This window comes from Cicer arietinum, chromosome 6 (assembly GCF_000331145.2).
Source record: "Cicer arietinum cultivar CDC Frontier isolate Library 1 chromosome 6, Cicar.CDCFrontier_v2.0, whole genome shotgun sequence".
Taxonomy (NCBI): Eukaryota; Viridiplantae; Streptophyta; class Magnoliopsida; order Fabales; family Fabaceae; genus Cicer; species Cicer arietinum.
This window is the reverse complement of record NC_021165.2, coordinates 4,335,221-4,352,529: the sequence shown is the minus strand read 5'-3', so window position 1 is coordinate 4,352,529 and position 17,309 is coordinate 4,335,221. Positions and strand designations below refer to the sequence as shown.

General features: G+C 29.2%; 3 protein-coding genes across 3 annotated transcripts in view; 1 reads left to right on the top strand and 2 right to left on the bottom strand.

The window, feature by feature from the left end:
* Nucleotides 1-1,520, top strand: part of LOC101488775 (uncharacterized) — a 4,760-nt gene extending 3,240 nt beyond the window's left edge. Inside the window, exon 4 of the mRNA XM_004503533.4 lies at nucleotides 1,254-1,520. Within this exon, the coding sequence (XP_004503590.1) occupies nucleotides 1,254-1,321 (68 nt within the window). The 3' untranslated portion in view covers nucleotides 1,322-1,520. The remainder of the gene's footprint in view (nucleotides 1-1,253) is intronic.
* Nucleotides 1,521-1,622: 102 nt separating this feature from the next.
* Nucleotides 1,623-5,728, bottom strand: LOC101488443 (bidirectional sugar transporter SWEET4). Its single transcript, XM_004503532.4, has 5 exons — nucleotides 5,442-5,728; nucleotides 5,130-5,166; nucleotides 3,302-3,680; nucleotides 2,164-2,283; nucleotides 1,623-2,054 (listed from the first exon to the last, which is right to left on the bottom strand). The coding sequence occupies exons 1-5, from the start codon at nucleotides 5,488-5,490 to the stop codon at nucleotides 1,884-1,886; spliced, it is 756 nt and encodes a 251-aa protein (XP_004503589.1). The 5' UTR covers nucleotides 5,491-5,728; the 3' UTR covers nucleotides 1,623-1,883.
* Nucleotides 5,729-12,840: 7,112 nt separating this feature from the next.
* LOC101515684 (protein KINESIN LIGHT CHAIN-RELATED 1) lies at nucleotides 12,841-15,434 on the bottom strand. The gene is made up of 2 exons (XM_004503531.4): nucleotides 13,760-15,434; nucleotides 12,841-13,365 (listed from the first exon to the last, which is right to left on the bottom strand). The coding sequence occupies exons 1-2, from the start codon at nucleotides 15,295-15,297 to the stop codon at nucleotides 13,131-13,133; spliced, it is 1,773 nt and encodes a 590-aa protein (XP_004503588.1). The 5' UTR covers nucleotides 15,298-15,434; the 3' UTR covers nucleotides 12,841-13,130.
* Between the last annotated feature and the right edge of the window lie 1,875 nt (nucleotides 15,435-17,309).

Here is a 17,309-nt window from a genome sequence, read left to right as displayed (position 1 = left end):
TTCCCTACTAACTAAATAAATATTTGTCTAGTAATTTCGTTATGCAATGATTTTTGAACTTTCAAATACCAAATGGTGAGAAATTCAAAGTGAATTTTTGGACCTACAACTTCAATTACAACCTTGATAACTTTGGGCCTTGATTTTTGGTCAGTGGCAGATACCATGACCACTGCCTTTTTCTGTTAATATTTCACAATTACAGATGCCATTATTTGATGTGAAGAACAAGATCTTGTCATATATTAATACCCTAAAAACCGCTTCATGCAAGAACATTTGAAACCAAAGTCCCCCGTGGATTTCAGCTGACAACCCACTATTATTATTTGTAAACCACATTCAGCTTCACCTGCAAATGCGTCTCCCATATGACCACAGCCTGACGTAAGCAAAGTAAGCCAACAACGAACCAACATAGTGTGGTACAAGTGGTAGATGCTTGGGTCTCTCAACAATTCGGTCAGAGGTTTGATCCTTGGCCTGTGCATATGGAAAACGTATGTTAGGAGATGTCAATCCCTTAAATGGATCTTTGTTACTTTGAGGGATTAGTTTATGCAGATGTGCATATGGTATACCTAGGTTTATCCAAAAATGTAAGCCAAAACAAGCCACCACAAGACTCCACGGCTCAACTGGGAAATGTTGATCCCCCATAATCACATCAGACCACTCAAGAATTTGTTTGCTGCCCTGCACCTGGACAGCACTCTCCACCTTCAGCTCCCTGTAACCAGCCACAACAGCATTCCATGCCATCTCTTTCCATTCACCCATGGCCTCCGACGCCACCACGAGTCCACTGCATCTCTTGCTACACGGCCTTGATCACACCCATCACAATATACACAGTTAGCTGGCACCATAGTGCAAAATCGTGACCACAAAACATCCATTCCTCAAGTGTAAATCTGGTCAAGACATGGGGGAAATTTATGACTCCCCCCCTATTTGCATTAGATAATAGCGAAAGTTGAGCTGATTTTTCCATTCACTTAAAAGAAAAGGTTTGCTTATAATTTTACTGTTCATTGACTTCTCAATTGTAGACTTGTAACTCAGTTACAACGAGGCTTGTAGATTCTACTAGGTTACTAACTGTAACTGCAATTAGGAAGCCATGTTGTAGTTCGGTTTTATCAGCTCGCAATCTGTAGTGTTCTTCTTTTGTGTGAAGGGAGTTGCACTCTGGCTTTAAGTTTCCCTTATTTGAGGTAATTGACTGCTTTTATTTACATAATATTGTGCAGGTGAACGTTTAAGCCCCTGGGTGGCCGCCGGATGTTTTACAATGGGTGTATCAATTCTATTCTTCTGAAAACGGTTTTCTTTGCAAAATATGAAGGCAGTTATCGCTGTTCTGATCCCTGGGCAAGTCTTCTCAGGTTATGTAACATGACTGAGGTTCACTCTTACTTGAAATGGTTTCAGCTTTGTTTGTGCTTTAAGTGTCTTGGGGTGATAATATCAATTTTCCTTTCCCCCTTGTCACTATATATATATATATAATTTGTCCACCCACTCCCACCATCATAGTCGTGAATAACATATTATATAACCTATTGATCTACGAAATATGGTAGTATATTCTAATTTCATCAAGGTTGAGAAACTATAAATAACAACAATTAAGATTGTGAAATTCATTGAGATATTTATAAGTTAAAATTCTGGTGGGTGGATGTGATCTGATTACATTTCAGCCCAGAATATGCAAGAGAGGTGTGTGATGCAATGATAGCATTGCATCTTTAAAAACCAAACACCCCAACAACAAGGTTGGAAAACGAAAGAGGATAAAGGTAGATTAATAATTTAATAGTAGCAATCACGAAATGGGAGGTTAGACAAGTCTATCCGCCATCGATAATCCATCATGATCAATAATTTTGCTTGGGTAATTGGTCACTATTACCAATCACAACCTGTGACAGGTCCACCTCTGTTTTGTTGGCTTTTCTATCTGCTATCTGCATCTTCGTAGATTTGTAATAGGTGGCATATAGAATCAGCTGCGCCACAGAAAATAATGTTCCAATTCCATTTGGTATCTGAGATTTAAGAACAATAATAATGGGTCAGTCGCCTCGTTTCACAGCGCTTTTGTCATCATCATTTTGAGGAATAAGGGGAAAAAAAGGATTTAAATCATTATTTTACAGTGACGAATGGATCAAAACGGATGAGAGCATAAGTGGTCCAAGCCAAGCCATTCCCAAAGGAAGCAAGAGATATGGAGAGTGGCATGTACTCAACGCTTTTTGTCATGATCACCAATTTCTGCACCGCAACAGTGAATATGATTAATGTACGTTATTCTATTTTAGGTATAAAAAATATATAAAATTTATTTTAAAAATTAAAAATAAATTAAAATTAACAATTCACCTTCTAATTTTTGCATGATAAATATTTTAAATTAAACTTAAATATAAAATAAACAACTATTTTAACACATAATAATACATATAAACATGTTTTAAAAAAATTAATAATACATATAAACACGTCTGACTCAAATGCCCTTACTTTAGACCTCTCCTCTCACTCAATTAGAAAATGACAATTACTATTTGGCTAAAAAAATTAAAATGACTATGAACTAGGTCTTATTTCTCATGTGATTATGTCACTATCTCACTTAGGAGTTAAGACTTACCTCATATACTAGCTTCTCTGTTGTCAAAATAGCTTCTCTATTGTTGAAATTAGATAATGGTCTATTTTGGGCCTGAATTTTTTTGGGTTCGACCCTACAAATTAATAGGTAACTTCTTTGGTGAATAGTGATTTTAATTTTAGGTAACTACCGGAAGCTAAAATTCGATAAAAAAATCGAAAAAAAGGGAGCTGAATAAGCATTCACCAACTTATTTTCTCACCCTCACATGCACTTCAAAAAGTACATATCCGTAAAAATCACGAGTTTTTGCCTTTCAAAAGTATACTTCCGACAAAAAAGAATTTTTTTTTTTCCGTTCGGAGAATAAAAGAAAAACTCTCTTTTTCTTTCTTTTTATAAATATGATATTTTAAGTTATTTCATATTTATTTGATAGCATGAGAATAAAATTTATGAAACACTTCAATTTCAATAAAAAAAAATAGCTCTAAGTTTACTTGAATGAAATGATATTAGTCACTATCTATGATCAGTTATATGTTCCTATAACCAAATTTGTTTCATGCACCAAATATTGATTAATAAGGGATTAAGATGGGCTTTAAGCCTCCTCAATTAAATACAAAAAAAAAAATGAATGAATGAATGCATTGGAAAACATATAGATTTACGCACCATGACAGATAAAGGTGCAGCATACATCAAAATGTTGAAGACAATGCACGTGGTACCAACAATTTGAGAGCGTTTGTTGACGGTGTGAACAAGAGTCAATGTAACAAAGGTAAGAGCTGCAATGAAAATGAGTTCAACAAGTAGCCACAGGAGAACCTTGAGCCTTTTGCTACGGTTAGAGTAAATCAAGAAGAGTGTCACATATATGATCTCAATCACGCAACCTGAACCGTTGATTGTTATCATTAACACGCTGTCAGGGTGCACCATCGGTAAACCGTACAGTGTCCACACCATGCAATTAACAAGTGTCGCTAGGTATGGTGCTGCTGAAAATTGCTCCACTGATCCTTTCTTCCATATCTCAATAAATGTTGGCCTATAGTATATATATTTCATTTCAATTTAACTAAATTAGGAAAATGTATACAAATCATACAAAGAGCCATTCTTTCACCCACAAAAAATAATAAAAATATAATTTTAGTGCCAACATGACATTACAGGCACACAGTGCATTTAATATACACCTTTAAAAAAGATTCAAAGACAAATCCTTACTAATACATATTTAACAAAATTTTATATCTATTTCTCTTTTTTATTATTATAAAACCTACTATTTTATTAAAAAGGGCAAGGATCCATCGTTGAATATTTTTTGGACTCCATATTAGAAGCGCTTTATGATCACAATTAATCAACAAAAAATTTACCATTTGCACGCACTAAAAATAATGAATAATGTTATTGGAACATTAAAAGGGACACAAATATAATACATTATAAAATATAGTGAATTTTATTTTGTTTTTTTTTTTATAAAATATGATAGTATTATATTTATGTCAAATTTTGTGTTACAATAACATTATTTAAAAATCAGATTGTTGTTAAAAAAATCAAACAGGTTGACCCAATTACTCAAGCGCTTAATGTTGGCCAATTTTTTTTATACTTGATTGAAGTTAATTAAAATAGGTAAGTGGAAAAATAGTTATAATCCATTGTTTTTAACAGGAAGTAGTAATCATACATTTAAAATGTAATAAAATTAGTAATCCCTCTATTTTATAAAGTACATGAAACCTACTTTATTTGTTTGTTTGACATTAAAAACATTTTTAACCCTTAAAATATCGATAAAAAATGTAGTTCGATTTTGATGGTATTCATTCATTCCAACTACTTTTAGTGAGACAAAAAATAAGTAGTACTAAGTACACCACCTGTTTTTGTATTTCAACTCCCTTTCTTTCACATGGCCAAATTAATACTGTTTGGGTTTGGGAGGGGTTTCAAATGGATGGAGGAGAGTAAAAGAAAGAAGAGAGGTTTAATTATATATTTAGTTTGGTGTCACTAATCTAATTTAATTTAATTTAATTGGTACATTCAAAAATAAATTGTGTTACATTTTTTTATCGTTTGTGTTGCATTTTATTCCCCAAGTGAATAAATAAATAGTTAGCTAAAATTTTTATTTAAAAATAGTTAAAAACGACGGAAATTAAAGAAGAAAATAATTAATCTCTAAAATTGGTGTCTCTAACATTTAGCAATGGAATTAGAGACAACATTTACCTTTTTTTCGTCTCTAATTAAATTTCCGTAGTCATTTCAATTTTTTCTAATACCCGGTAAAGTGGTACCTCACAATTTAAATATATTGATATTCAAAAATGTATCGTAAGACATTAAAAGAAATAAATTATCAGAATTTACATATTTTGTAAGATATTTTAATTTAAACTTGACTAAAAAACAATTTATCCATGGATGATTTGCCAGTTAAACAAAAGAAGAATAGAGAAAAGATGAAGCTTACACTGGGCACAAGAACAAGAAGCCCGATATGATATTTCCTGAAGTTATGAAAATTATGGAGACAGAGATCCATAAGAATGAAAAATAATTATATAATTTAAAGAATATATATCAATAATAAAAAAATAAATTAATGACGGAAATTAAAAATTGAAAAATAACATTTATATTTTTTTTTAGATAAGCAAAATTTTGTTGTCACTAAATTTAGTATAAATATATATAGAGTGAAACTTCACTTTTTTTCTCTCTAAATTTGTCTCGTTTATTTAATTTTTTATTTAGAAATGTAGAAATGAACTTGATCACCTACCTATAATACCAACTACTGTTCGAGCAATATGTGCTGCTGCTGCAGTCATGATTCCAAGCTGAATTCCAAAGAAAGCAAGTGAAAAGGTGAAATGAGAGAGAATGGTTTGAAATGCAAGAAATCGTGAAGGAGAGTTTGTAAAAATGAAATGAAGGTACTTAAATGCAATTTGGTGTTATGTGAATGATCAGGTTGATCATATGCATGACATGTACTATTGGGTTGTGTAATAATATGGTTGGTTGCTACATCTCTGAATAACATAGTGCTTCTTAAATAGTGCAAAATCAAACATTCTCTCTCTCTGTCCTTTTATATAAAATGAATAAAAAGTGAATTGTAAAGATCGTTATGCTTAGTTTTATTATATATTTTTTATGATATATGAATTATCTGATATTAAATTAATTATTGTTTACTGCTAAAATTGCATGCAGTCCATATTCATTTAAGTTCTCAACTTTTTAAGGTCTTTTTATCCACAAAATTGTAAATATTGGACATAACAGAAATATAATATTTGATAAATAAATAAAATAATTGAAATTTATTACATTATCTTTTATGATATATATAAATGTTTATGACTATAAATAGAGTAAAAAAGAGAGATCATATAGAGAGAGATTAAAATAGAATATAAGTGAAAGAGATATAATATATATAGATAAATAGATAGGAAAAAGGTAAAAAGAAATCATAGAGAGGGTGAGACAAGAGAGAGACGAGACAAAAGACCGAGAGAGATGAGAGATAGAAAGCAAACAATAAGAAAGAAATAGATGAGAATGCAAAGGAGATAAAAGAGAGAAGAGATGAAAGAAAAAGAAAGATTTATAGAAAATAAAATAATATTTAGTATTTTAGATAGTTTGTCCATATGACAAAAAGTTTTCATGTGGTTGAGCAAGGAACAATAATTATAGGTTTTGTCTTTCTTGTTCTCCGGTATGTACATCCCACAATTAATTTTTACATCAAACATAGTATAAGAGAAATTATGTTATCACGTTCCTCGTTATTCAATAAATCAAACGGACCCTTAGTGAGATGTTGAGACTTTACTCACTAAGTTGGCTAGCTCTAAGGTCATCATATCATAAAGCGAATAAATTCACTATTTTCGATGGGTAAAAATATAAACAAATAGTACTAATAATTAATTGTTATGAGTTATTTACTTTGTTTGATGACTTATTTCGAGCACGACATCTCGATCTACTCTTTTGGATTAAACTTTTGTTGCAACTTAAAGCACACTATTTTTTTTTTTGGTTATACATCTTAGATGGTTAGTTACATTAGTTAGTTTTGTAACTCTTGATGTAATTAACTCTCTCAATTATCAATATTATTCAATTTATTTTTTTTTATTTCTTTTTTATCAATAACTTACATCAAAAATTGTAATATGATATCTGATAGCTAATTATTCCACAACTTTATTTCTTCAATACTTTGATATCAACTTTGTTTCAACATTAATAGTTTTCGTCAAGTATGAAAAAGATTGAGTCAAGGGTATTATTCAAATTCTTCTCATTTTCAAACTCAAGAATATATGCTATCAAAGCATTTGATGAATTTTTTTCAAAAACACCAGCAACATTTGGTGACAAAAATCTTTTCTTTTTAACCAAATTAGCTTTTTAAAAAATGCAAGCAAATATCTTGCATAGAAGTGTAGACTCTATATCTAACACTTCCAATAAAATAAAATAAAAAAATTGTTCTTGTTTCTAGAAAAAAAAAAATCCATGCTTGGATTCTCAATCAGAAGTTCAAGCTAATAATTACGTAGTTACATATGAGATTTTGTTAAAAAAAAAAAAAAAAAACAAGAGAAAATCTTTTATTAAGGTGTAAACTTGATTCAACACCTACTAATAAAAAGGAATAAGTAAAATTGCATCATAATCTTTCTTGTTCTTATTTCAAGCGAAGAATCAACCTTTTAAAAACATCTTAGTTGATTTATTTCTAGCATTCTAAAATCCTTTAGTCAATGTATTTTGACATTGAATAATGCTAGTATTACACTATTTTTTATTGACCGGAGTTCAAGTAAGTCTCACCAATTTAAATGGGACCCACAAAATTTGGTTAATCCCACATGAATTTCAACTAATAAGAGATAATATGTTGAAATGTGTTGTCAACACTTCTCTTCCACATTTCATATTATTTGTAATCAATGTATTTTTCTTTTTTTTTTTTGATACTTTCTAATTTGAAGTGTAGTAAACACATTAGATCTTAAGGGGATATTAGATTTTTTAGTTAAGTTGGTTAGTTAGTTATTTTACACTAACTACTTATTTATTTAATTCACTATATAAGTTTTTATAACATATGATATAATTAACTATTTATTATGAATATTATTCAATTTATTTTATTTTTTATTTTTTATCAATAACTTAAATTAAGAATTTTAATAACTTTTGTTAAAGCTGGGTCACGAAGTACTATTATTAATATATGTTTTTAAATTGTTTAATAACCTTTCTATTTTAAGTAATGCCTTCCCTTAATTATATGCATCTAAAAAATGTCTTTCTCTCATAACGTTAGGTGGAAAAGGAAAATCTATTAGAAATTATTTTAATTATAATTTAAAATCAATTTTTTTTCAAATAATTTATTTTTAACTAAAATTAATTAATCATTTGAATTCGATAAGTAAGATTTTAATCGTTTATTTGTTTCAATTAGAAATAGTCTTTGGTGAAAAAATAAATGATTGTATTGTTTTAAAATATCACAGCATTTAACACATTAATAATATTTGATATTATATTTTTAAATTTTCATTTAATTAACGTCCCTTAGATAATAACATTGCAGTACCTTGAAAAAATGGGGGTAGCAGTGCAGTGTTCTGTCGTTTTATTAGATAAAGTTATTCTGTGATTTATGGCTTTGTAGTTGTACTTGTACACACATATGTTCAATTAAGGGTATCTTTTTGTTTCATTAAACAATATATTCTAAGAGCATTCATTTGCATTTTCCTTCGACTATTTGTTTTCATAAAATATCACACTACAATTTTTTATTAAAAGATAATGTAGAAGTATAACGGTTCAAGATATAAAGAATGGAATCACGATAAAATAAGTTTAGAACAGTCAATGTCAAAGGACATAAATGCATGTATTTTTATTTATTTATTTATTTATTCTCAATGGCGAAATTAATCTAAATTCTATGAGATAATGCTAATTACATTACATGTATTGTATTTTACATTGCATTCTCTTTACATTTAATTAAGAAAAAATTGTATTGACCTCCGGTTAGATTGGTTAAAATGTCACTCACATTCCTTCTATTTTCTTTTTTTTATTATAACACATATCTCTTCTTTAATTTTCAACGTGATAAACATTTACTTTCTAGTTTAATATCGTATGTCTCTGGTAAATTTTCCTTTAATTAAATTTTGTAAAAAAAATATAATTAATCTGTGTATTTTATTTACACAAAAAAATATCACTGGTTAACAAAACATACATGATTCTCAGTCATGTGTTAACATCCAATTGAATAATTGTGACATATGACATTAGTAATATATAGAGTCAAAATAAATCTGATCAATAGATTAATTGTTTGATCCATATTTTAGTATACATCAGACCTTAAAATAAAATAAAAAATATATATACTAGAGTAAAAAATGATTGTTCGTCTATCCCATTAATTAAGGGGGTTGGATTGGTCTGATTATACTGGGCTGATGAATTTTTATAAATGAGAGTCCAAAAGTAAGTAGATATGTCCAAACTAACTAATTCATATAATCAGACTATTTAAAACAGTCGAGCAATACTATTTCACAGCTATAAAAGAATACACTAACATTACTACGTGGCATTGAATGTCACATCCACATCCAATGGATAACTCCAAGTGACAGGGGCAAAAAGCACCACAAATTACGTAAAGAGAAGAAAAACAAAAGCAATATATTCGGTGTAAGGTTTTGGGTTATTTTGCATTTATACTTTATTTTTTATTAAATTCTTTTCTTATATTATATATTAAAATTTATATATTAAATTTTTTTAATTTTTTAATTTTTAAGAGATCGCATTGCAACCACGTAAAATATAAATTTTATGTGATTAATTAAATATATGAAAATAAATAAAATAATATATTATTTTAACTACTTTCAATTTTATAATAAATTAATAATGTGATTCTATTTTGTTAATAAATTTATTCAATCGCATTAATTTTGATTTTATTAATATATATTTTTTAATATATTAAATTAACAATTATTTATTTATTAAAAATAAATAAATAAATAAATAAATAAAAGATTATAGATATTATCATTCTAGTCTAATATTGTATTGTCGTAGTGCATGATTCGATCTCTTAAAAATAGAATGGAGATACAGATACAAAATAACCTAAAACTTGAGTCCAAAAGAATAAATTGTATTCATCAATTGAATTCTAATAAATAGATAAAAAAAAAAATTTAATCAATTTATAATCCAATAAAAAAAATATTTTAAAATTTTAATTCAATACAACTATTAAAAAAATTAAATAATCTAATTTATCTATTAATAATTTTAGTGGAAGTATTAAAGAATATAAAAATATAAAATTTTTAATTTTTACAAAATAAAATTAATTATTGATTTAAATTATATTATTAAAGTATCACGTATCCACTAATATCAACTAATAATAGTTATATATCGGATAAAGAAGTATTATGTGTTTTACCGGAAATTAAAGAGAGAGGATTGTGTGTGTTGTGAGTGAGAACTGTTGGTACTATCAATTAGCAACATACCAACATTCGATCCAATCTCCTTTATTTCCCTCCCTCCATTAGGTCTTATTTGTCCAAAAAAATCAAAACCTAACCCAACTCGTGATTGGCAATTTGGCATATTAAAAAAAGAATGACTCATTAATTTATTTTTTATAGAGAAATATTTATATAGATGCAATATTGAAACACAAATTTTTTGGCGCATACATAAATAAAATAATTTTTTAAAAAAATAATTAAAAATTATATGATAAAATTGTTTTTATTTTTACTTTTTAACATTTACGTGTGTATCTAAATATTTTCATTTGTGATTGTACTTACATAAGGTTTGTTGTTTATTTCTGTAGTATCTACTTATCCAACATGAATAATTTGGATTGAATTTAAGATTACATGTTTAAAGGATCCGACTTCCTTTCACTATAACCTACATGCCTTCTCTTTTTTTCTTTTTTTTATCCATATGGTAAACAGCAGGTAAAAAAACATACAACACAGGGGAAAAAAATCCAATCTCATTTTTGCTATAAAAAGGACAGTGAAATGTACATAACTTTGATCTTTTGAAATATTTTCTTTAGTGGAACTATTGGAAGAATTGACTTAATTTGAATTAGAAATTAAACATTGTGTTTACAATTTATTATAGTTAAACAAATTGATTTTGCAAATAGAAATTGATTTATTAAATATTTAAAATATGACAAATTTTAAAGTTAAAAATGTCAAATAACATTATTTTGTAAAAGAAAATACTTTGATGTAATATTAGAGATGAAGATTAATAGTTTTTTATCTAGAATACATTGGTTCTCTATGATAATTCACAAAATATATTTTAATAATCGAATAATTATTCCTAATTTGGCACCATACAAATAAAAGATAAGATAGCGTTGGGTGAGATTGTCGGGGAAAAAACAAGACAAAGATTGATTGAAGTCGTGATTGTGATTTAGGACGAGTGAAAAATTGAAGTGTGTCATGCAAGACCAAAAAGATCTTCAAGAAGGAATTGAAGTGTACTTGTCCAAATATTGATATAGTAGCAGTATACAACAAAATGAATGATATTATTATACCGGAAACTATCAGTCACAATGAATTTAAATTTTAATTTAAATTATAGAAAATGTATTTATATTTAGTGTTTGGATAGAATTATTATAGTAAAGGAAACTTATAAAAACTTAAAAAGAAGAAAATTTGTAAATCTAATGATGTGAAATAGTATTTAAACTCAAACATCTTAAATATAAAAAAAAATAATGGAGAATCTAAGATTCTAACGTCATTGCAAATCGATCTTTTTAACTAGTAAATACTTTTGGGTAGGAATTCTAACTAGTAACTTGTATATTAGCAAAGAAAATATCTAACTTGTATACCATGGACGAGCCCACAAAATGAAATGGACATTTTTGTTGAAGTATATGATCTTTGAATTGAAGCATATATAATCTGGTGGACCCACCACGGACACAGCCTTCTGCAGCTAACGAGGAGCTAACAACACAACATATACTAAAATTCTAATCGAACCTTTTTATTTTGTTCCAAGAACAAGAACACATTATACAACCATACCTACGTGCAAGGCATATATGTTTGAGTTTAATCGTAAAAGGTTTGGTGTGGAGATATGTATCAACTTACCGTAAAACTATTTACTTAAGGGTATATATGTATATAAATTAAACTAAATTAAATATGTTTATCAGAAAAATTATTATTATTTTATTTTATTTTAAAAATATGGTAAATTTCAGTGTAAGAAATTGGATTTGGTTCCATAGTTCTATTTTCACTGCTCCACTGTAAGAAATCCATGAATTTTGTTGATTGAATATTTATACATCAAAACAATAATGAAGGTTTATTAAATGAGTTTAATTACTATATATTATATGTAAAAAAATTTATACTATCAATGCATCACTACTATTCAAATGAGTGATTTTAAAAGTAACTTTGATAAAAATCAAATACTTTTATTAAATTTTTTTAAAATTTTAAAATATGGCCCAATTTTTAAAAACTTTTCATTTTAAACCACTTTTATTTTGCTATCAATACTTTTACTCCAAAAAAAAATAGTGTAAAACGACTTTAATATATATTCACAAACGATAAGTTGACAAGCTGCATGTTTTGTTTTATCAAGATTGCATACAGTTAGAGGTGATGATCCGATTAGAATTAAACTATTTAAATTTCTATTTAATTTTTTTTTTGTTAAATAATTTAATGGCGGATTTGAAATTTTAAAAATAGAGAAGTTAAAAATCGCAAATCCAAACTCAGACAAATATATCAATGTTTTTATATCTATCAATTAAATTTGAACTGTCACAAATTTATTCGGATAATGTCGCAGTAGTTTTACTTTTAATGGCATGCAATCTGAAATTTCTTTTTTGGGTAGATTGAAAGCCATATCTTGTAATCTACAAATTCCATGTTGGGTGATCAGTTAAATGTACGCGTATATATCCTTTGGATGCGACAAAATTTGATTACACCCGAGATATACAATTGGGAGACAAATAAGAACACAATCTTGCAAGCTTAGCTTACACACGAGATGAATAGTAAAACACAATCTCATCAAAGTATATTCACTCAGAATAAAAAATTGCTTTCAAGGGAATGGAACTTTGGTGTACAACTAAAAAGGTCACAACATAATTGATAAAACAATTACCCAAGAACAAGAAATAAAAAACAGATGCAGGAAACAAACATCAGGAAAACAGGGAAGCTCCCAAATTACATATTCAAAGCTATACAAAGATATCCTATGTTACAGAATGTGCATTCAATTCAATTCAACATATATATAATAATAGATGAGAAAAGAAGAAGAAAAAAAGAATACGTTGTTAAATTCTAAACCCCAAACCAGGCCATCTCTTAGTACCCTCCTTCTTTGTCCTCTTTGAATTTGGATCAATAAGATTTTCCAAAGATTTGGCTTTTCTGTCTCTTGTCTTCCCAGCTTCTTTCAGCAGCTCAGCCAAACGACGCTTCTCATCTTCAAAATCAGGATTTGCTATTCCAAGCTTCTCTTCCCTCAATTTCAGTACATACTCTAAAATTTCAATTGCATCTCCAACTCTGAACCATGCCATCAAACACAAGGGTTTAATTTAAACATCAAACAATACTGAATCTTGCATCAAACATAAATTCTTTACAAACATTGCTTATCAACTTGCACGTTTTGTTTCACAGATTAGGTAAAACTGATTCTAAAAGTTGAATTGATTTTACCTCTAAAATTGATTCTAAGTTGAAGTTAAAATTTGGAGCTTTTGCTTCTAGAATTGATTTTTACTCTTAAATTTGTTCAACTCACTTTATCCAAATGTATGCAAACATAAATTACTTTCCATTAAACTCACAATTAACCATAATCAATTTAAGAAAATCAATTAATTCAAAATCAACTTTTGTCACAACAGGACAATACACACTTCAAAAACAGAAAAGGAATTAAATTGAATTATACCTTCCCATTGCATCATAAGTTGCTGCAAGATTGCTATAAACTCCAAGAGTATCTTGATGACAATTGCCACATTCTTGTTCAAGAATTCCTCTAGCTTCCTCAAACAACTCAGCAGCTTCATCAATCTTAAACAGTTGCACACATGCTAACCCCATCTGGTTCAAAACAACGCCAAAAAATGCAGATTTCCTTTCCCCACTGCTTCTCAGTTTCGAAACAGCACTCTCAAAAGCGCTTCTCGCTTCATCGTACTTCCCAACCATGTAATACATCACTCCCATTCGCGCTTCTATCCCCGCAATGGTACTCTGCTGTCCAGGTTTATCCTCCAACAATTTCATCGCCTTCTGCAGCAGCTTCAAAGCCTCTTCCGGATCATCAACAGATTCAAATATCGCCGAAACTTCCGTCAATCCACCAGCAATCTCCTCCGCGGTGGTCCCTGGCACCGGTTTCGAGTATATTCTAAGAGCGTTTTCGCAATAAGATTTTGATTCACGAAGCTTCCCTGTCCTATGATACAAATCCGCTAATCGAACAAACACCGAAGCAACCGAAGGATGATTTTCGCCTTTTGAAGATTTAAAAACTGTCAGCGCTTTCTGATACGAAAAAATTGCTTCGTCGAATCGACACAGCGACATGTAAATGTTTCCAATGCTTACATCAATCGAAGCAACTTCATTATCCTGACCGTTCGCGATCATCGCCATACTCGCAAGAACAAGATGCTCCAAAGCCGACTCGTAATCTCCTTTAGCCTCGCAAATCAAAGCCATAAGCCTCCGATCTGCGGCTTCTTCAAGAGAAGCAGGTTCGCTATGAGCGCGATGAATTTCTAGGGTTTTGTTACAGAGCTCCTCCGCTTTATCAAACTGCATCGCTTGAACATTAGCCTCCGCCAAGTACCGGCACGTTTCACCGACACGTGGATCGGTTTCACCTAGGGTTTGGATCTGGATTTGAAGACCTTGATCGTAGCAAGAAATTGATTTATCAACTTGACCTAGCATTGAAAAAGTGTCACCTAACTGCATATAACCGGAGAAAGCAGCGAGAGCGTGATCAGCGCCACGTTCAATATCGGGAACATGAATCGCGCGATCGAGAACGGGAACGGCTTCTTCAAATCGACCTAGGCTACAGTAAATAGCGGCTAAGACGTGGAGGCTCATGGCTAAATCGAGACTGGGCTCACCTTCGACGGCGCAGCGTTCGAATGATTTGGAGGCTCGGATAGCGTAGTCGAGGGCTTTAGCGGGCCCATCGCCTGAAGCGATAGTGTCGCGGGCTACTTTGAGGAGGAATGGGCCTAGATCTGGGTTATCGAGTGAGGACTCGGAGAGAAAAGTGTTGGTTGGAGTTTCGGGGGTCTTTTTTTTGGAACGGGAAGATGGGGAAGGAGAGGGTGGTTTTTTTGGGAGTGGTGATGGAGATGGAGTTTTGGTAGTGGTGTTTGCTGATTCGGATCTTTGAGTGGGAGTATCGGGTAGGGTGATTCGGGGCGGAGGTCCACCTGGGGATACAAGACCAGGCATGGTTGAGAATTGGGAATGATTGATTGTTGTGTTGTGTGAATGTAATTTGTAAATGATAACTACTTAGGAAGTGTGTTGAGAAAGGTTTGTTTGTGAGTTAATGGATAGAGTTTTGTAGATCAGATGTCTGTTCTGTGTGCTTAAGGTGTAAGCTGAGATGGAGTTTTCACTCACTCTTCTTCCTCTTCTTCTTCGTCTACCTGTCAGGATACTATTGTCATTCCACTACTTTCTATTCTCCTCCCTAATAGGATACATCATCTCATTTAAAAATAATAATTCACGAATCTTAGTTGTAAATTTAATTTATGTTAGTTTAATATGGGATTTTTTTTAATAGATACTATTTAAATTATATTATTAATATCTATCTTCGTTTGTTAAAATTTTAAATATTAATTCATAGTGGAACCTTAGAATTTGTCCAAAAATAATTACCATGTGACAATTCTTTAAAGACATCAATCAAATACCCAAATCATCGCTCTTATTGATTTTTACACCATGTTCTTTTATAGGAGAGTTTTACACATGATTTCTACAATATACAGCTCCCACACAAATTTGGATCATTAATGCAGTGCTGGACTGCAATGGTTTTTGTGAGTGAGGAGAGAAACAATGTGTGATAAGGATGAGAGATAGAGAAAAGAAATGCACCAAAGAGACAGTGTAGTAGAGAAGATAAAACATTATTTCAATAAGAATATCATTTTAAATTTCTAATGTAGTTTCAATTTTTTTTTTAATTGTACTCTTTAATATATATTATTCTTAAATTATTATTATTTTTCATATATTTATGATAATAGATGTATATTTTTAATTAAAATTGATAATTTATTAAAATTATAATTCTTTTAATTTTATTTATTTATTTATTTTTTAATTTATGTGAAATTATCTTTTATTGTAATATTATATTATAAATAGAGCAATAGTTTTTTAAGAAAAAATAATGAGTTATAAGTATGATTAAAGATTAATATAATTTTTATTAAAAACAATTAAAAAGATCTGTAAATAAACACATTAATATAAGAATTAATTTATTGTCGGTCTAAACAGTTAAATTTTGACAATATTTTAAAGTGTCACATAAAACCCAAGATCTTAATTACCATGATTAGAAAAAGTTATAATAAGATATTGACAATAAAATTTCTTTTTAGAGGAGTTCCTCTTCAATGATGCTATCATATTATCAAGGTTGTTGAGCAGAGGAAAAATATCTTTCACATTAATTAGTTGTTTTTCAAATTTTTAAATTTTAAGGCTTTGCAATTTTCGGATTTTTTTTACTAATAAAAATAATGGACGAATTTGTTGTGGTAGCTAGGAAGTTGTGTTTGGTACGCAGAAGCTATGAATCTTAAAATAAAGTTTGTTTTGACAGTTAGCTTAAACTAAAGTTAGAATTTTTAAAAATAGATCAAAATTGAAGTCAGACAAGAAATATGACCTTCGTCTATCCCTTAACTACTTGTAATGATCTAGCTAAAAAATTGATTTAATTTATGTATTAATTAATATAAAAAAATTTATATCCACAATTAATTACAATCGTTGAATTATAATAAATTTTACGATATATATATATATATAAAGTTATATGTGTAAATAATTATGATATAATTTTTTTATCTTAAAAATAATAATAAATTTTATTATAATTAATTTAAAGTTTTAAATTTAAACCCATAAAAATATGTCAAATTTAATAATTAGTATTTTTTTAATTGAGTTAGACTAAACTGATATAACAATATCAATATTGTCAATATCAATATTTTTGATATATTGATATTGTATAAAAAGTGCATAGCAATTAAAAAAATAAAAATTAGGCAGTGTAAATAAAGACTAAATCTGTCACATGCTGTTAGGGGGTTTTCCTTGACACTATTAGGGGTTATTGTTCTTTTGTTTATATTATTATAGTTAGATGAGTATATTTCATATAGCATCTATACATTCTTTTTGTTTTCTTTTGTATTTTAAAAGTTAGAGAA

Bases quoted from the DNA above. Each gene is read 5' to 3' on its own strand.
- LOC101488443 (XM_004503532.4), bottom strand. From the start codon at position 5,490: ATGACTGCAGCAGCAGCACATATTGCTCGAACAGTAGTTGGTATTATA. The intron at 5,167-5,441 runs GTAGGTGATCAA...TCATAACTTCAG, and splicing joins AACAGTAGTTGGTATTATAG to GAAATATCATATCGGGCTTC. The intron at 3,681-5,129 runs GTAAGCTTCATC...TATATACTATAG, and splicing joins TTCTTGTTCTTGTGCCCAGT to GCCAACATTTATTGAGATAT.
- LOC101515684 (XM_004503531.4), bottom strand. From the start codon at position 15,297: ATGCCTGGTCTTGTATCCCCAGGTGGACCTCCGCCCCGAATCACCCTA. The intron at 13,366-13,759 runs GTATAATTCAAT...GGCATGGTTCAG, and splicing joins ACTTATGATGCAATGGGAAG to AGTTGGAGATGCAATTGAAA.